The sequence below is a fragment of the Candoia aspera genome, chromosome 1 (genome assembly GCF_035149785.1).
Source record: "Candoia aspera isolate rCanAsp1 chromosome 1, rCanAsp1.hap2, whole genome shotgun sequence".
NCBI lineage: Eukaryota > Metazoa > Chordata > Lepidosauria > Squamata > Boidae > Candoia > Candoia aspera.
Window position 1 is genome coordinate 53,953,771 of NC_086153.1, and position 21,326 is coordinate 53,975,096.

The 21,326-nt window shown below is 38.7% G+C and overlaps 2 protein-coding genes across 2 annotated transcripts in view; both read right to left on the minus strand.

Moving 5' to 3' along the window:
* The window catches only part of ACBD3 (acyl-CoA binding domain containing 3), a 28,374-nt gene extending 18,483 nt beyond the window's left edge, over positions 1-9,891 (minus strand). Inside the window, exons 1-2 of the mRNA XM_063304333.1 lie at positions 9,280-9,891; positions 1,054-1,195 (exon numbers count right to left, since the gene is read on the minus strand). Coding sequence (XP_063160403.1) covers positions 1,054-1,195; positions 9,280-9,571 — 434 coding nt within the window. The 5' untranslated portion in view covers positions 9,572-9,891. The remainder of the gene's footprint in view (positions 1-1,053; positions 1,196-9,279) is intronic.
* An 8,729-nt stretch (positions 9,892-18,620) lies between these two features.
* Positions 18,621-21,326, minus strand: part of LIN9 (lin-9 DREAM MuvB core complex component) — a 43,615-nt gene continuing 40,909 nt past the window's right edge. Inside the window, exon 15 of the mRNA XM_063304286.1 lies at positions 18,621-20,707. Coding sequence (XP_063160356.1) covers positions 20,602-20,707 — 106 coding nt within the window. The 3' untranslated portion in view covers positions 18,621-20,601. The remainder of the gene's footprint in view (positions 20,708-21,326) is intronic.

The following is a 21,326-nucleotide window of genomic DNA, read 5'->3' on the forward strand; positions in this document are numbered from 1 at the left end:
TTTTTGGCCATAATTCCAAAAAGTATGTTTGGTGCAAAAACAACACTGTGCATCATCAAAGGTACACCATACCCACAGTGAAGCATGGTGGTGGCAGCATTATGCCTTGGGGCTGCTTTTCTTCAGCTGGAACTGGGGCTTTAGTCACGGTGGAGGGAATGATGAACAGTTCCAAATATCAGTCAATTTTGGCACAAAACATTCAGGCCCCTGCTAAAATGCTGAAGATGAAGAGGAATTTCACCTTTCAACACGACAACGACCCAAAGCATACCTCCAAATCAGCAAAAGAATGGCTTCACCAGAAGATCAAAGTTTTGGAATGGCCCAGCCAGAGCCCGGACCTGAATCCAATTGAAAATCTGTGGGGTGACCTGAAGAGGGCTGTGCACAGGAGGTGCCCTCGCAATCTGACAGATTTGGAGCGCTTCTGCAAGGAAGGGTGGGCAAAGATTCTCAAGGCAAGATGTGCCATACTGAGAGACTCCTACCCCAAAAGACTGAATGCTGTCAGAAAATCAAAAGGTGCTTCAACAAAGTATTAGTTTAAGGGAGTGCACACTTATGCAACCACATTATTCTAGTGTTTTATTTTTATTTTTTTGCCCTAAAAGATATCAGTTTGTTTTTCAATTGAATTGTACAGCTTGTATGTTATATTAAAGGTGGAAAAACTTCTGAAGTGATTTATCTTGGTCTGATTTTTTTTACATCTCAAAAACCTGGCATTTTAACAAGGGTGTGTAGACTTTTTATATCCACTGTACATTAATGATTAAACATTCGTTCATATTTCTGTGTTGTGTGAGAACAACAAATGTATATAACGTTTGACTTTTTTACTATTTTAACTACAAAATACAAACCTTCTGTCAATATATATAGATAACCACCTTTTAGGCCTCTAGAAAGTTTAAAAATGTGCTCAGGTGCTGAATTCATAAGACATCACCATACTACTGATATTTCAACCCATAGTCCAATCTTAGGTTAATATATGTTGACTAAATCAAACAATGTATTTGATAGATAGCTCTACAAATATTTTTTTACCTTCTGTCATTTCCAAGTACATCAAAGAATCCAATTTCAGGGCAGGTATCTGGATTGTAAGGTCCCAGCAGAACCTGTTTATGCAGGGCTACCAGTCTGAGTTTTTCTTCATAAGTGGGATGAAAGGCTTTGCCATCTTTTTCTGAAGGTAAAAGATACAGTGAATTTCAAGATACAAATGATCAATGCCACAGTGCTATGTATTCCACAGTTAAGAACATGATGAAATGTCGTATCTCCTCTAATGGTCCCTGACAGTGGAATCAGTCACGCTAGCTGATTTGGTTGCCCAGTGCAGAGAACTGAGGAGTGAATATTGATTTTTTCCAGGTTACCTCCAAGAAAGGCAATAAACAAAGACTCACCTACATTTTCAGGGAAAAGCAATCCTACAGTCACAAAGACCTAATTCCACACAAACGCTAAGAACATGAGTCAAGCCTTATCCCAACACATTTACATGGAAAGCCATCAAGAATGGCAGCTTCACTTAATAGCCTCATATGTGGTAAGGAACTTTATTGAAAAAAAAGAGTATGGTGCCATAATTGAGTATACTAGGATCAAAGATCTGGATTGGGTTTCTACTTAGTAATGAACTCAATAGGTGGCTTTGGAGGCCTGCCTTACACACTTTGCAGTTATTGTTAAGATAAAAATGCTATAAGCTCCCCTGTGCACCTCAGAAGAGTAGAATAAAAATAATGGGTAGTAATAAACATATAAAGTAAAAATCACATATATGCAGAATTATCTATATCAATGTCATTTTGTCTTTATAAAAACAATATATCCTGTCTTTTTATTATTTTCAATACATAAATCCTATTTCTAACTATACAACTAGGATAAAAATATGCCTAGCAAGTATTCATGTTAGTTTATGTATAGATTCTAGAATATAATTTAAATAATAAATTTAAATAATTTAAATTACATAATAAAATTACAAAAACAGTGAAGTAAACAAATAGTTTTTACTTTTAACTATTAAACAGCAGGTTAATGAATTATTTACAGATATGACTGATAAATGAGCTAACAGAGATGCAGGGATGGAAAGACTGAAAGGACCTTATTAAAAACTACAGTAAATAAATGATTATCCATTTCACAAGTTTAATCTAGTTTTTTTTTTAACATTTGCCACAAAGGGAATATCATCCATTTTAAATTTATGTCCCATAAACATTGATCTGGCTTCGAAGGGTTCATGTGAAGTAAGCAAGAGCATCAAATGTAACTGTACTTACGCTACAAAGATAATCTTACAATAATTTAGTCTATTTTAAATTGTAACCCAGGTCAACCACAAGTTATATATATAAAAGAGCACATCTTTAGGTTTAGTGAGCATATGCCAACTACAGCACACTCAGTGAATTTACAAAACACACAAAAGAGCAAAAGCTGTTGCTTGAAAAAATGCTGACTGATGAAACATGGAACAAAGATGCAAATGCAAGAGCTATTTGTCATATAGTAAGTCGGTATAGAGGAGTTATTTCTGTTATGCTGTATTATCATAATGGAGTCGGTATGAATGCCCGCTGAAACTTGCACAAACATGCTCTTGTTGGCCTTGGCATCAGAGGTCTCGAATACTGGCCATACTAATTTCAGGCATGGAATTCCTGTTCCCTCTTCAGCCCCATCTTATGCAAAACCATATTACTTGGCCTTGTTTGAATACGTGAAAGTTGGATGGGTAAGGTCGGAAATTATTCTTCTTATAATAAAACCAGCCTCCTAAGTTTTTTCATAATCCATTTGCATTATATCTTTTCCCTGGAATTTAAAAAGGTGTACTGTTTGGTCCAAATATTACTCAGACACCTCTCATTGTTTTGATTAAGTCTCAATTGGTATAATACAACAAACTGGATTGCCATTTTAGGGTACTTTACCTGGAGTATTTATCTCAAAATATTAGTTTCCTGGGTCATTCATAAACACAAATGAGGGAGTAATTTTTAGACAGCATAATTCAGACAATAAACTATTTAGGAATGGTCTATACCAGAGTTTCTTAAACATTTTTTTTCTCAGGACCCCTCCCCTTTTTTAAAAATGGAGGACCCCAAAAGAGCTTTTGTTCGTATGGGTTATACTTATTGATATTTACCGTATTAAAAATTAAAATTGACACATTTGCTGCCACCACTTCTCATGATATTTTATGGGATTTTAATATTGTATTATTTTTCTACATAGGCTGGCAAATAATGTTGATTTCATGGGCCCATGAGAGGGTCTTGGGGGACACCCAGGAGTCCTAGGACCACACTTAGAAATGTTGATCTGTACCATATACTTTTAAAACAAGAACAATTAATGAAGCATAAAATTCAAGCTGATACCCAGGAATTATTTACTTTGAACAATATTCCTGAAAACAAAGTGACAAAATATCTAATAGTAACCTGCTGCTCCCAACTAAACACTTCTCCTTACCGACTTAGAGTGATGGGCCTGTCCTGCTTAAATACCTCCTACTTACCCAACAAGAAAGAGATAAGGCCCTCCAATAAACTGAAATGTCAATACTGTCCCTTATCTGCTCAAGTAATACCATTAAAAGACCTATTCACACCAGGAGCTTAATTTACTGGGTGTCCTTCAAATACAATGGATATGCTCTCTTGTCAGTACTGTTCTGTGCTCTACCAATAACAAAGAAGACAAAGCTGGAAAGAAATTAGGACCATGAAAAAGAAAGAAAGAAAAGGAAACATTAGCATGCTCAGGTGACTCTTAGATACGCCAAAGGTCTTTTTTTAAAAAGCCTTCAAAATACATTTCAATAAGGACTGAGCATAGTCATAGCCTCCAGAAACTATGGAATATTGAGTTGGAAAAGAAAACCCAGGAGCAAAAAGAGATGGGCCAATCTTCTTGATGCCATCACTGCTTATCCTGAAACAGGACATGGTTGATAAGCAGATACCCTAAAGTGATGCAGTCTTGTTAGGATACACTGAAACATTTTGTTGCGGGTATCAAATTTCTCTCACATTATCTTCTGGCCAACAACCCTATGTTGCCCCAGATGACTGGAAGGTCATAGTTCAACGATATCAAAAGAGAGGAACCTATATTATGGCTAGCAGATCTGGGCTCCAAAACTCGGGACAACCACCAGATGAGAGCAAGGAGATACAGAAAACTCTCTTTTCTGCCATCTAGCAGTCATCGGGATTTTTGTAGCTCAGATCTGATAGTCATTGTATGCGAGATGGGCAGCAAAGAAATTTAATAAATAAAAAATAAATAAAATGAATATCCTACTACCCTACATCAAGCTTGATTTGGATTTAATTGGGACTGGAAGGGTGAGTAGCTTGCTTGCTTGCTTTCTCAATATAAATATATTAATATTTCAGACAAAAATATCAGCAGGGATAACAAAGTTTTTATCTTGAATAGATCTGTGTTCTTTTAAAAAAATACAATAGGTATATTGCAACCCTCTGCTTCAAAATCTTTTGGCCCCAGAATTCATGTACTTTTCCAAGGTACCTGTATGTCTCAAACGATCAAGGATAACTCAACACAGCTGCCAAAGTACGATAATCTAATTTGTAACACTCCAACATAGTCTACCAATTTAAAACTTGCAACTTTTGGAACATTCAATTTACCACAATTTCTCTTTCTGCCTAACATTACTTTTCTTCTTTTTACTTTGTACTCCAAGCATAGCTCTGCAGCATTTGTATAGAACATTTCTTTAGAGCAATGACAGTGACCGTATTTCTTGAATCCAGTGGCAGTAGCCACAATCTACAGCATGATACATTAGAAATATACTAGAGGTAAGGCACCACAGTGCCTGTTTGCTACCTGTTTTTAATTGTAATTTCTCCTGACAGTTTTCAACGGAGATTTAAAATTGACTATGACATGGTAAACAGTTTCTGATTTAGCAACTCCAATATTTTTAAGAGACGACTTGCATTTTTCTGCTTTATTAGATGGTCACTTAGGTACCTGTGGATTCCCAATCCTTTCACATACCAAGAAAAGAGAGCAAGAACAAGATTAAGAAATGTCTTCAAACATTATCGAAATAAATGGAGAAAAGAAGAGAATAAGAAGGGAATTTTTCATGGGTGGAAATCAATATGTCCATGTAGAGTACACTTACATCTATTATTGTAGAATTTACTATATTTAGGAAATTCATTTTAACTTTTTCAGAACATAAGTTTGGTCTAGTGGTTAAGGTGCTGGGCTAGAAACCAGGAGTCTGTGAGTTCTAGTCCCGCCTTAGGCATGAAAACCGGCTGAGTGGCCTTGGGCCAGTCACTCTCTCTCAGCCCAACTCACCTCACAGGGTTGTTGTTGTGGGGAAAATAGGAGGAGGAAGGAGTATTAGGTATGTTCGCCACCTTATTTATAACAACAAAGGCAGGGTAGAAAATAAACAAGCCACATGCAAAAAATTAAATATTACATATATGGTGCATTTTCAACTGACATGATTTTAAAAGTTCTACTAAAGAAATTTTCTTTAATGGTCAGCTATAGATTTCAGCACAGAATTAAGAGCCAGCCTATCTTTATTTTTCTACTGTAGTGCAAACTGAATGCTGAAATACTACCCATGTGAATATACTTTCCAAAGATAAAGCTCAAATATGCTTTAACCAAAAAGATGCCAATGGGACAAAGGAAGAACTATGTGGAAACAATTCAGGGAAGCAAATAAAGGAAATTATGATGAGGGAGAATGAGACATCAAAGGCTTGCCCTTAAAATAAAAGAGTACTTAGCAATTCATCTCCAGTATATTTTAACTGAAAATATTTAATTAGATTTTGAACAATAAAATATTCTAAGCAATATTCAATTTAGTGAAACTTATGTCTAAAAATGACAGATTCCCTTAAATCAAGCTCTATTCTGGTGACTACATGAATACACCCAAGTTAATTTTTTTTTATCAACAATGTACAACTGGTTTGCCACTGTGTTCTTTCAAGATTTTTTTTTTGCCTTCCCAGTCTAGCCTAAAGCCCTGAAATTTCATGGTAGTTAATCATCCAAGTACTGAATGGGCCTGACCTGACTTAGCTTTTTTTTCAAGATGCTGTCTAGGTGCTACTGTCTGTATCAGAATAAAAGGTAAGGGCCCTTTTGAGCTTAACTTCTGAAAAGTTCTTGGATACACCATGTAGTTTCTTTGACAGCAATATGAAAATTGTTTGCCATTGCTACATTCTTGAATGTTTTTTTCAACTTCCCAATTTAGTCTAAGCATGCTGAAAATTACACTGTTCATGACATGAAAAAATTAAGCAAATATAAGGAGAGAGGATTTTTACTTTTAATAGAACTCCTGTAAATATTGTAAAATCCAAGTAACTCACATACTTTTTAATAACTCAAATAACTCATTTTTAATCTTAAAGGATTAAAATATAAAGGTACTAAGAGCTGTTAACATACTAATGTTAGGCTGCCCTAAGAGTTGTGTATATTTCCTAAGTATAATGGCCTGAAAAAAATAATCTTTATACTCTTAAACTTCATAGTTTCATTAATACTGAACTCACACACACTGTTAACATTATAAAGCGATGCATATGTTGTTAAAGATGCATTTTTTCTCACAAGAAAGCAGTAGATAATCTTCTGCCTTATACCAATTTAAATCTTGCCAAAATTTAAAGGTGTATAATACTCTCATCACATCAGGCAGAAAAACTGCAGACCTTCATTCATACTCATGTGCACGCGCACACACACACTTAATATAATACTGGGTACTAAAAGCCAATTTTACAGTAATAAAATTCCAGGAGATATTTGGCTGCATTTCACACAGTATTTAAAACTTCATTTGTTCACTGCATAATTACTATACATTGTATCTTTCAGGTTGTCAGTTTCCATATTAAATATATTATATATACAACCTGACTTAGAAGATTTAATTTTTTTTGTAGAGCAAAATATTAAGAAGCTCTACAAATACTAGATCTTGCATTTTAGGTTGATATATCTCCATTCTTTTCCTTCAGTCTTAGTACTTAATACTGGAGTTACTAGGATTTAAGGTTTCATGCATGCAAAACATGGGCTTTACCACTTTGTTCTGCAATCCCTCCTGCTACAAAGTGTCAAGCTGAAAGGCTCCATATAAAATGGAATAGCAGTTAGTATTCCAAACTATTTAAAATAGTACATAATGTTTATATAGATACCAAATTATACTAACAACATTTTAAAGCTGTTATGGTAACAGTAATGGTGCTTCAAGAATCTTAAAAAACTACAGCTCTCCATAATCTGAACAGCTCTGTTTTCAAGCCTATTATACCTATCAAATCTGCTTCAGAAGGTACCTCAACCATCTGAGGCAGATTTTGGAATGGCATAAAAAGCCACAGAAAAATGGAGTATCTGAAAATCACCTTTGACACCAAATGAAACTATCTGTTGTATATAAAAGTTGTAACTAATATGTGAGAACAATATATGATTATTCTCAAATAACTTTATTCCTTTTGATTTTTGTAGAAGCAACCATTTCTTATACAGAAAGTGATCAGTTAGGCTGACCTTCAAAGGCAATAATATATTTCAAGAAATGCATATTTATGATAGTAGAACACTGTACATTACCTCAAAGTATTAAATGGGCAGCTCAGGCTAACTTGTGGCCTATTTGAATAATTAATTAATAAAGTAATGTGATGTGATGTAATGTAATGTAACAAATACTTCTATGCCTGCAAATTGTTATGGCAAGCAAAGAAATACTGAGACTGCACTAAGTGATAATATGCACAGTTGTGACAAGCTCTTAAATATTTCACTGAATAGTTAATATTTGGTTCCCATGATCTGATATCTGATGTAAGTTTGTTTGTTTGTTTGCTTATTTATTAAATTTCTTTGCTGCCCATCTCACATACGACGACTCTGGGCAGCTTACAAATAATAAAAATAGCAACTCACTAAAATGGTTCAATATAAATAAAAATACAAATATGAAATATACAATATAAAATATAAACTTCCAGATGGGAAGATCTTACCTTGGCACCCTCATGGGTGGTTAAACATATCACATTATAAAAGATATAAAATATCCAGGAATGGAACTTATTTTGTTCAGAAATGTAATCCTACATATATCTAATACTAAATTTTACTATTTGTTGCTCTGAAATAAAAATAAGTATGATTGCACTACATGATAGATAACATTCTAGCACAAAAGAAACATCAAAGATATGAAAACAAAAGTTCACATTTCCTGGGTATAAACTTACTATCTAGTCATTCTAAATGTGCATTTTTTATGTTTTTGCATTTCTCAAAGATACACACTGAGAATTTCTATAAAAGTTGGGTACCTATTATAGAACCTAACTTTTCCCCTTTAGAAAAGAGCATTCCTTGGTTACTTATATAATTCACAGATTTATTCCAACACATAATAAAATATTTCCAAGTGCAGTAGTACCGCAGAAACAATTGCTGTGTACTTGTAAATAGAATATGAGCAACAAAAATGGATTTATAACATAATTTGCTGCAGCGTGTTCTGTACTTTGACTTCATATTTTATTTAAACATTAGCAAGTCTTTTCCCAACTATGTGCTTGTTTATCTTTGCTTTTATATTACCTTCTGTGACTTTATTGAAAAGTATATCTAGCCTTAAAATATTCTGGGAAGGTTTTCAGGATTGTTTACATCCAAATGAAAAATAGTTCCAAAACAGCAATCAACATTAAAAGAAGAAAGAACAAGCACCACAATATCATTTTATAGGCCTCTAGGCTCCCATATTTCCATAAGGCTACATAATCTTTTTTAAAAAGGAGTGCTTGGTCTACATACAACTCAGGCTTATTTGAAAAAGTTAATACACTTCATCTAGCAATTTCGCTTTTGCCTGCATATTTGAAGTCTACTTAATATCACTTCTGCAACTAATCTATTCCCCTGCAAACTGAATCGTTGATTCACTGAGTATTTCTGTTGCTTCTCAACAAACCTGAGGATGGCGGGGATCTCTCTCCACAGATACAAACCAACCAAGTAAACGTATACCAAGTTTAAGATTACCAGGGCTTTACGAACTGAGTTGGGGCGGGAGGCTAACAAGCTTTCTCCCCACAGACCCTCTTACGATTGAGAGGCGAGACGCACAAGGAGCCCGGAGACTTTAGTCACTTTCCCGCCTCGGGAAGGGGCAAAGGCGGTCACCTTTGAAGAAGCGCAGCGCCAGGCCGTACAACTCCTCCAGGCCGAAGCCCCAGCGCCGCTCCAGACTCAGCGCTCCGCCGCCGCCGCCGTCGCTGTCGCTGTCTCCGCCGGCCTCGTCCCTCGCCTGCCCTGGCTGACCACAAGTCCCCACTCGGCCGCCTCGGCTGCCAGCGAGTGGGAGCGGCCTAGCATCTGCCTGGCCCGGCCTAGCATCCTCCGAGTCCGGGCTCAGGGTCAGGCCATCAATGGAAACCTCCAGCCGCTCCGAACTGAGCGCCGCCGCGGCCGCCATCGCCTGCCTCGCCCCCCGCTGCTCAGCTGGGCGGCCACGTCCCGACTTCCTGCTCCCTCCTCACGACCCGGATCTTCCGGCGAGGCAGGCAGGTCTGCGAGCGGGAGGAGAGAGGAGAGGAAGGGTAGCTGCTGTGGGGGCAGCCGTGTCCCTGCCTACCTGCTGCTCCTACTGTCTTTGCAAAGTTGCCTGCCTTGCCCGAGCATATTGGGAACATATCTTGAGGGCAGTCCTGGGGCAGCCAAGCCCATGGAGTTCGGGGCGATTTAATCTCGAGTAAACTCGAGCCGGGTGGCCATCTTTATTTCCGGGCAGAAATCTCTCTGACGTTTGCAAAGCTTGCGTGACAACCACCAATTCATGTAGTGGTGCAGTTCAAACTGCCGGCGAATTCGCTCGGTTTGCCGAAAGGCAGAGCAGCCTGATCCAGCGACGAGAACGTGAAGTCAACACCGGTATTTCCAGCAAGTCTGAACCCCCTGAATAGATGATGCCACAAAAACTAAGCCAAAAAGACAGTCAACACGTACCCTTCAATCTGTCCACAGTCAACTTTAATTTTGCTCACGACATCACGCGTAACTGCTCCGTAGAGAAAAGTAGTCCCCGTCCTATGCAATGGCAAGGGTGGTGGACATTTGACCCTCCAGATGAATTACTATTCTGAGTAATCCCATTCGGTATAGTTAATAAAAGTGAGAGTTGAAGTTCATCATCCTTGAGCAAGGAATTCCGTATCTCTTTAACAGTCTTTCTATATTCTGAAGATAGTTCTTTAAACACACAGATAATCTTGAGAAGGATGTGCTAAAGGGCTTTTTAAACTTGTTTTCTATTTTGTATAAAAGCAATCTTCAAGCTTATGGAAATGACCTAATGCTATCTTCACCTCCTCTGGGACAGCATATTAAGTCTTCTGCACAGTATCAGCTTTATGAGTCAGGAAATGGGCTCTTCAAATCTCATGTCATTAATCCTAGACCATCTGTAGGAAAGCAAAGAAAATGAGGTAGAAGAAAGAGATGGTGCAGCTGTTTCAGTCAAAAAGTCTATTTACATTGGCTCTCCAAAATCTCTCCCTTGTGAGGGGCAAAAAAAGGCAGCCTTTGGGAAACAGTTGCAATTTTATCTGTCAAACATCTTTTATGAATCAGATCATTGGTCCTTGTAGCTCAGCATGCCCTGGACAGCAGCACTCTCTCCAGGACCTTAGGCTGAGCTCTTTTCTACTGTGAATATGAAAGGCAGTTGCTCTTCCCTACACAAATTACAAATTGAACCACTGGACAGTAGCCTTTCCTAGAGGCTTCCCGTTTCCCACTGGTAAGGACCCTAACTGGCAGCACTTAAAGACAACACTTCTGCAAGCAGCACAAAGGAGCCGTTAGGATCAAGCTAGGCAGGTGGCCAGCTGGCCCAGAATAAGTGTTTACTTAATTTCTAGTTGTTCCTGCAATCAGTGTCTTTGGCTTCATGCAGTTCACTAAGTACTTGCATGTTAATTTTAGAACAAATGCCCAAGGGATACTGTTTAACTTCCTGGCAATCTGGAACTAGAGATTTACAATGATATTTAGAAATGGGGAAAAGCTGAGGAAAGAGACGCAGAGAAACAAGCACTCATTTCTCTGCCTTTGCTCTTCCATGCCCTTACCCTGCTCTGCTGTAGAGTACTACAGGATTTAGTTTGGGGTTGGCTGCCAGGCTAAAACGGCGACATTTCACTCCTGTACTGTAGAGAAATGAACAATGAGAAAGGAAAAAGGGTCCTTTTATTCTTTTTTTCCAGAAACATCCTGCTTAGCTCACATTTTAATCTAATCTTTCACCTCTGCCTCTGCCAGGACACTCGTTATAATCCAGTTTTCTTCAGAATGCCATACAGACTGGAGCTCCCAGAATTCCCAGCCAACAGTTCAAAATCAGCATTCAAGCCTGATTTTCAGAGAGAATAGCTGTGCTATTTAGTTAGGCCTGTTAGGATTGTTATGACCTACATTATGTTGTAACTCGGCTGATGAAGTTCTATCAAGTAATAATTTAATTAATTAGATCAAGAATCTAATATATGTTGTAATGTAGATCATTTCTATGCTGGCATCTTCTTTTCCAAAGCTAGCTTTTTAAATACAGTCATGGCAGACATCTAGAAAAGGAACATGGAAGAATAAAAACTCAGCTGCCACCTGCTGGACTATATAATGAATTTCGCCAAACAGATACTTTTTTATTCAAAATTGCGCAAAACCGTGTATTTCCACCTTAAAGATTACCTACTTTGTTAACATGAACATTTCAAAAGACAGTTATGAAAAAAAAACTCTTTTAAAAACACTACTGTAGTAATTAGACTAGAAGAATGGAATGGTAAACAAATTCGACATTTTTTTCAAATAAGAAATACGTAGTCATCAAGAGTTGAATTCAACTTGCAAGTGTCTTTACTGTTAAGCTAGATACATGCAAATCAGGAAGAAAGGAAAACATCTCATTTGTAAATGTTAGAAAAAAGATGATGAAAAGTGCAATTATACATTTATACAGAGGCTGCCCAACTGAGGAATTAAAAGGTTTCAAAAACCCTCAGAATTCTGATTGAAGGAAAGGCAACTGGGGGCCCTCCAGTTGATTTGATCTTCAACTCCCATCAGCCACAGCCACTATGGACAATGAAAAATTGTCAGTGCTTTAGGCCATACTATCTGGAAGGCACTTGGTTACTTATTTCTGCCAGCAGAAATATCTGCCACTATTTTTATAGCTATATTTTGCATTCCATGGGCAGAACTGCTCCACCAATCCAGATATGCTTGTCGAAAGGCTAAAATGGGACAGAGAAAAGAATACACACATTCCATACTTTTTCTGATAACAGCCATGCTCCCGGTACAACTTTGCACTTGACTTGGGTGAAGGAATGGTTTTCCCAGCAATAAGATATGGCTGCGACCATAAGGAAGGCTGAGCAAAGGAAGATCGATGCTTTGGAACTGTGGTGTTGGAGGAAAATTCTGAGAGTGCCTTGGACTGCCAGAAGATCAAACCAGTCCATCCTCCAGGAAATAAAGCCAGACTGCTCACTTGAGGGAATGATATTAAAGGCAAAACTGAAATACTTTGGCCACATAATGAGAAGACAGGACACCCTGGAGAAGATGCTGATGCTAGGGAGAGTGGAAGGCAAAAGGAAGAGGGGCCGACCAAGGGCAAGATGGATAGATGATATTCTAGTGGTGCGGACCCGTCCCTGGGGGAGCTGGGGGTGGTGACGACCGACAGGAAGCTCTGGTGTGGACTGGTCCATGAAGTCACGAAGAGTCAGAAGCGACTGAATGAATAAACAACAATTAAGTATAATAGTAGACAACTTAAGCTTTTTAATTTGATTCTTATTATAGTAGACAGAAATGTATAGAATAGTGGTAGGAATGGATTAATTAAGTATGTTTTATTTTTTGGAGAGGAGAAAGAGGGTTATGGTTTATATGAAATTTTCTTTTTTTTATTTTAATATAAGGGGGAGGAGTAACTGTACTTAGTGATTTTTATTAAGTGTTGAAGTGGAATGATTCATAGAAATAATGTGTTTTGGGTTTAATATAGAGTAAGAGACTGATAATTGAAATTTTTGTATATCCTTGCTGTTTAAAGTCAGAAGCCACATCTTTTGTAAAATTGAAAAAAATTCTCCTTTGTGTTTTTGCACTTTTTTAGTTTTTTTTCTTCTTTGTAGTTTTTTTTTAATTTTTCTTCTTAAATCTAATAAAATTTATTACCAAAAAAAAAAAGAATGGAGCATAGGATATGATTTAACTTGGCAAGTAATTGTCCTCTTCAGACAATGCAGCCAGACAAGATCTTATTAAAAACACACTTTATTAAATAACTATTTACAATAATTAAGTCCTTGATATGCGAAGGTTTGGGTAGCAAGCTCAACTGGGCCAACTGGATTCAGCTGGAACTCGAGGGCTAGAGGTAACAGTTCTCGAACTGAAATAACACTGATGCATATTCTGACTCACTGGACCTGGAAAACAGGACTATGAACAACAGACCCAGGTGGATTGAAGGCTCTGAGCAGGACTCAAACTCGGAGCAAGGTTGGACTCAGCTGGGGGTTCTGGACTAGGCTGGGTACTCTGAACTGAAGTCTTGAAAACAAGGCTTGAAACTGGAGCGAGGCTGGACTCGGCTGGAAGCCCTGGACTAGACTGGATTCTCTGGACTGGAGACTTGGAGCAAGGCTTGAAACTTGGAACTAGGCTGGACTCGGCTGGAAACCCCAGACTAGGCTGGATTCTCAACTGGAGGCTTGGAGCGAGGCTTGGAACTTGGAGCTAGGCTGGACTCGGCTGGAAGCCCTGGATTAGGCTGGATTCTCTGGGCTGGAGGCTTGGAGCAAGGCTTGGGACGTGGAACTAGACTGTACTCAGCTGAAAGCCCCAGACTTGGCTTGGAACTCTGGACTGGAGACTGAGAGCAAAGCCTGAAACTTGGAACTTGGCTGAACTCGGCTGGAAGCCCTGGACTAAGCTGGCTATCAGATCCTGAGCACGATAGGTATGAAATCCCCAAACATGATGGAACATACCAAGCACGGGTATGCTAGACTAAAGGCAAATGGTGGCACTGGAACGTCAGGGCTTGTCCTGGCGGCTGAGGAAATTGCAGTTTCTCATCTGGAAGCAAGGTGCAGGCTGCTGGGCACGGCTGACGCTGATTTCTCATTGACAGCAGATGCAGAGTTCAATTCATCTTTGGAGTGGAGCTTGAATGCTGGTTCCTCTTCGGCCACAGACATTGACTCTGGCGCTGGTAAGGACTCTTCTTCTGAAGCTGCAGGCTTAGAGGATCAGTTGTCTCCAGCAGCTCGCTCTCTGCACGGCTGCCTTTTATCCCGATCTTTGGCGTGCTTGGAGTCTCCTGCAGCCAATCGAGCTGCCTTCTCCTTTGCGCGCTTTTCAGCCCGTCTCTGACGCACTGATTGGCATATTCAAATCCTCCGGATCACACCCAATTAGCGTTGTAGATCCTTCCTGCTCTGCTGAGTCATGCTGGAGTTTCGTTTCTCCAATTCCAGCCTGGTAAATTTCCAATTCCTCCTCTGACTCAGAAAATGAAACTAATTCTGAGTCAGAGGCAAGCTTGGTTCTGACAGTAATAACAGCATGCCATCTCCAGTATATTTAACCCTCAGAGAAGGAAGACAAACTTTATTGAACCAGGAGGAGATCCAGGAAGGGGAGCGAGTGTGCTGTTGTTTTCTTCTTCCCTTGTGAATGTTATTCCTTTGAAGATGTTGATTGTTTCATGTGTCCTCTCTAGTTGTTCCTTTTTTATTGGTGTTGTCTATATACTGGAGCCATACTTTTGGTTGTATGTGTGGGAGTGCTGTAGTCTCTAGATGCTGCATTATGGTATCTGCTATGAGTCCTGAGGGTGGTGAACCCATGGATGTTCCTCTGAACACCCGGGAGTTGTGATGGTCAATCCGATTCCCACCCAGCTTCTCTCTTTCACTGGGGGAGAGGTCATGATGAAGTCAAACCCACCTCCGCGGAAGTAACATCCCTGGTTTAGTAGTTTACTCAGCAGACTAGAGAGCCATGCTGATTCCTTAACCGGAGGCACTCAGTCAGCTTAGAAGGAATGCCGACACCCCCGCAACCCCGGCAGCCGTTCCATATAGTTCCCACCCAGGCAGCAATTGCACCTACTTTGCCTGAAAGAGCCTCTCCTTCGTTGGTTAAAAAAAAACCTTTAAGGAAAGTAAACCCCATTTTTAAATCCGGAATGTTTGACTCCCTTTTTGTTCTGCGAGATGCAGCACTTTCTCTTGGTAAAAGCAGAAGTCCTCTCCCCAGGACTGCAACCCTCCCCATCCCTCCAAAATGAAACTCCAGCTCCTGTTCAAAATATTGGAAGTGGATCCTTGGAACCTCAGGGCCAAGCTGGCCAGAAAGGCCAGGGGTCAGTTGTCTTTCCTTCCGTTCAGTGTTTCGTAGTCTGGCAGCGATCGACTGAAGGGACCTTTCCTCTGGCCGAGGAGCAACAAGTGGGTGACAGTAGGCCTCCACCCGCCATTCTGGGAGTGGGGAACACCGAGATTGAGAAAGGCACACAGTGGGTGGGGAGGGGAGAACAAATATGTGCAGGTCCCCATCTGCCCAACCTTCTGGCGCCTTTGCAGCCCTTCACTGCGAAGAGTGTTAAAAGAACAAATCTGCGTTTCAGAGCAGGCACCACCCATGGAGATGTTGGTGTTGAGAAGCTACTTTCTCTAACCGCTTCTTCGAAAGATGCCTGGTTTTGCAAGCAGAAGCATTTTTTATATAAGGTGCACCCTCTCCACATGACTTTTATCTGCGATGGTGCAGCACTTAGTTTCTCTATTTACCGGTTTGGCCTTTTGGAGAGGGAACGAGCAGGGAAAGTAGAGTGTTGGTGCTTATTGTTTAGTATTGTGTATTGGGGTTAAGCTTCTAAATTAAGGTGCGGGATGTTGTATGATCTACTAGCTGCTGTCTTGCACTCTTAAAACAAAACAGCCATTAGCCTATCTATGCTAGCCTTATGCAGTGGCCAAACAGATGCATTTGGGAAGCTCACAAACTTGGATTAGAGGCCTATAGCCCCCTTCCGCTGTCACTTCCCAACAACCAGTATGCACCACGTGCTGCCTATGATTCAGAAGGCATAACCTTCAGCATTATTCCTCTGTTTAAGTATGTGCTATATGGAATAAGAATTTCTATCTGAAGCCTCTTTGCATTTAACTTCTAAAATGACATGGAGTTTTGACAGTGTGAGATGGAGAAAAACATTCCTTCTCATTATCTATACTGGGCATAGTTTTACTCTATCACAACTTCTCTTACCCTTTGCTCCAAAGTCCTGATTGCTATACCCTTTCCCTATAAGAGAGTTACTCCACCTCCCTAATCTTTCTAGTACCCTTCTTTGCACCTTTCTATCTCTGTAATATCCTTAAGATATTACAACCAGAACTGCACACAATATAGTAAGTGGCCTTATCACACTGGAAATTCTAGTTTTGGTTTCATTCTCCAGTACTCAAAGCACAGGATTTCTCTTTAAACAGCAGCTGTATGCTAGATTGACATTTTCATTGAGCTATCAGATTCCCTATCCTGATCTGCCATTGACAGTTGAGATTCCATTAAAGTACAGGAAATGTGTGTGTAAAGATACATGACTTTCTTGGTTACACTGAATTTCATTTGCCAGTCTGTAGACCATTCACTCAGTGTGAAGAGATTCTTTTGAGGCTCATCACAATTTCTTGATTTTATTATCCTAAAGAGTTTGGTATCATCAGCAAACATGGACATCTAACTGCTCAGCCCTAGATTTATGTACAAATTATTCCTGGGGAACTCCACTGTGCACATATCATCAGGATGAGATTTGCCCATTGAGTCCTACAGTACGATGTTTCCTGTCTTTTTAGCCAGCTGTTAGTCCGTAATAGCACATGTCCTCTTATCCTGTGGCAGCTAAATTTGCTGCAGAGTCTTTGGTGAGAGACAAAGATATACCAAAGCTTTTAGATCATCCTTATCTACAAGTTGGTTGATACCATAAAAATATTTTTTTCCAATTGTAACATATATTTAAATGTGATATTTACACATTTGTCCACTAGAAAACAATTATCAATACAAAAAATAATGTAAGGCTTAAGATTAGACAGCAAATCTGAAAGTTGTATTACAATAGTATCAGGATCTTGCTTAATCAATTAAAACTATAATTTATAGAATTATTGTGCAGAGAAATAAGAAACCATGATTATGTAACCCATTTTTAATGAACCATGTATTTGAGTGACTCATAGAATGTATGAGTTAGGAGTTTTATAGGTCAGCTAGTCCAACCTCCTGTTCAGAGCACAAAATCCACTAAATTATTGTATCCCCAACTGGCTATTTGAAACATACCGTAAGGATCCACCACTGTTCCACTGCAATGCCCAGAATTTGGAACAGTACTCCTAGTACAATCTAATCTTTGTGGAATACTGTATAATGGAAATACTTATTTTCTATCCCTTTATTTTTTTTTTATAAATAACTCAAGGTGGCAAACATACCTAATACTCCTATTCTCCCAACAACCACCCTGTGAGGTGAGTTGGGCTGAGAGTGAGCGACTGGCCTAAGGTCACCCAGCCGGCTTTCATGCCTGAGGAGGAACTAGAACTCTCTGTCTCCTGGTTTCTAGCCCATTGCCTTCACCACTAGACCAAACTGGCTAATATTACCTCCTTAATCTGGATCTAGCACTTTGGTTAATGCAATCCAAGATTACACTGGCCTTTTTAGCTGCTGTATGATGTTACTTGCTCATCTTCAGTTGCTGCTTTATTATAACTCTCAAATTCTTCTCAATAACAATCCAAGTCCCCTCAATCCTGCACTTATGCATTTGATTTTTCCTAATGAGATATATCTTAAACTTGTCACAGTTGAACAGCATTCAGTTGTTCGTGTGTACTGAGGTAATTTTGAATTGTAATTTTGTTCCCGAAGGTATTAGCCAATTCCCCTTCATGGTGTCATCTGCAAACCTGCCTTCTTTCTGTTCCAATCTTTAGGTTATTTATAGTTGAATAGCACCAGCTGAGGATGAGCCCTTGGGATCCCACTTAGTACTTTTCCCTTCAGGACAATTTATGAGGTAAATGGCTGACTTCACCCAACTTTTCCTCCTGTGGTTATCTCAGACTCCAACATGTGATAATTCCCCCCCCCCTTTATTGTTCAGGATTAGGCCCAGGATTGCTGACACATTTTTTCTCTGCCTTCTGAAATGGTCAACAAGGTAGATGAGAAATTTGCTGTATATCCCACTTCTTAGTTTTCCAGCAGATTTTGAGAAAGTTAACGTCGCTCAGTGCCCTCATATCTGGCCCTCTTGAGAGCTTGGTAAAGTGATTTAGAAAGGCATTGCTCACATCCTCTGCTGGAATAGGTAATCTGTAATAAACTCCCACAATGGTATCACTTTTGTTTCTTACGCCTTTTAATCTTGCTCAGATGATCTCAACAGGGACATGAATTACTTCACAGGCATATGGTTTCTTTACATACATTCATTCCTCTGTCTTTTTGATGTGTTTTGTTAGAACACGTAACATTCTCTCAGCTCTAGATTCCAGTGATGACTCTCACCCACATAACTACACCACCTTTCAAATCCTATGTGTTTTCCCATTTTAGGATTTCTAGTTCCTCCAATGGATTGGTGTTCAGACCCTGGAGACCACTATTTATTGGTCTCCCTGCTGCTTCATTCTGAGGATTTTGAATACTCTTTCTTGCCTTGGGCCTATTCCATTGTCATACACAACCATGGTTACGTGAGCTCTGGTGCTGAAGTTATTTTTCATGATTGGGGAGTATTGTTTTACCTCTGGCATCATGCGTTATCATGCATTATTGGTTGCAGCTGTGGTTTTAATCCTTGTAGGCTGCCCAGAGTCACTGTTGTGAGATGGGTGGTCATATAAATCATGTAAGTAAATAAATAAAGGTTCCTAATGCCAAGAACTTCTGTACTGACTCTGTGCTTGTTTCCTCCTCCTTTTGGTTTAATACAATGCCTTCTGATAAGGCTTGCCTAGCTCTCACCAAATACATTTTTCCCAGCCTAAGAATTCTTTGCCTCACATCTCCACATTAGGCAAGAATGCATTTCTGAAAACAATTATTCCATTTCTGAAAATTATTCCAACCTACTTTTCATGTTTAAAATGGTTTCCAACTTTTGTAAAACATTGCAAGCTCATCAGTCAATGAGAATAAAATTTATGCATTTCTTAAAAGAAAAGCCTTTGCTAAATATAGACTCTGCAATTAAATTCTGAAGCAGCATAAATACAGACACAGAATATAGATTCATTTTTAAAACTATACAAAATTTTAAATTGAAAATAATTGTTTACATTTTCTTTATACATTAACATACAAAAGACCTCATTTTATGAGGTATTAAAGAATCAAAACATTGCTACAGCTATCTGAAAATTCAAATCTGAAAACAATTTATTACACTGAAGTTTTACAAGGTTATACTAAATATAACAACTCAATACACCCTTTTTACAAGATCAATATTTCTCTATACTCCTCAGGTCTTTAGTTTTTAAGGCAGTTTAGAGGACTGGCTATCTAATTGCATTATAAAATTATATTAATTGCTTGATAACCAGGTATTTAGTTTAAATTGTGCAAACCAATCAGTGGAAAATATTACCAGTTATTTGTGTGAAATATCTTAACTAAAAAACTTTTTGCCCATTATGGAAGGGAAAAAACATACCCATTTACAGGAATTCAACAGTTCTTTTCTATTCCTTCATTCAATTACTTTTATAAGTTACAATAAATTAAACATTCCAAAGATATTAACTGATTTACAGGGATTCTCAGTATCCACAAGTGTACAATAGTCATCTATTTGATACCACTCCTTCAGGTATTCCATTATCCTGCTATTTCTCAAAAGCAGGAATATACATACTGATTTATCAATCAGCACACTGTTCAGAGGCTAAAATCAAAAAGCTATTAAGACACAGTATGAGAGACCGTGGTTTCCAAGATCAAGAGATTAATACAATCCCTCATCTGTGTTGTATCAGTTTCACTGCTTTCAAAACTTCTAATATAGTTGCCAGGATTTGCTGCAACCACATTTAGTTTTTCCTTTGTATGAAAACATGTCTGCATAACTTTCAGTTTAAAACAACACACATACACACATATATTATAACTAAAGTTCAGCTGTTAAAACAAGATAATATTATGTGCATAGCAAGTGATGAAGTCCATAGCAATGCTGGTAATTCTATGCTGGTTTCTTCAGAAGCAGTACAACCATTCTCAAAATATCCTTTTCTTTTCCTTTGTCTTCCAGCTAGTAGGATATTTGGTGAAGCGTACACACCAAGCATTTTCCACTACTGTATTCTGTACACTTGGATTATAAGGTAAATGTTTCTCTCAGTCTCTGTTAGTGTTGTTTGCAGCAAAAGCATGTAAATTTCCCATTTGGCTGAGGCCACTCTGGATATGTGCAACATGGATCTCTACATTATTCTGGAAACAGCTAAAAAAATAAAAATAGTTCTTCATCGTTACTATTTTGAAAATAGTCCACATACAGACTGCATTAATGTGCTTAGATACATGTTTTAACTTTACACACAACAATGGTTCATTCTTATGACATCAGGCTATTTACTTTGCCTTTTTTGGTACAATTTCAGTCGATTTCATGAAAAGGGGACCGTATTTCTCAACATAAACTATAAAAGAAAATCATGTCTTTTAACACAGTGAAGAGCAAACACTATTCACTTGAAGTAGTTACCATGAATTGAGGAGGTGGCCCACTGAAGGAGGCAGTGGTGTGTGCCATCATGTTGGATAATTTCCAACTGGTCTCTAACCTTCCCTTTTTGGGGAAGTGGTGGGATTGCAGCTTTAGAGAACCCTGGAGGAAGCAGGTCATTGGGATCCTTTTCAGTGAGGTCTTGGGCTTGTGTCCTGTACAGAGATGGCATTTATTATATTCATAAATTATCTTTGGCAGGACCAGGATGGGGTAGTGTGACTCTCCTGCCCTACTTAATCTTTTGGTCATCTTTGATACTAACATAGTGGTATCCTTCTAAAATGTCACAGAGGATTGGAGCAGAGGGCACTGCACTGTAATAGTACTAATT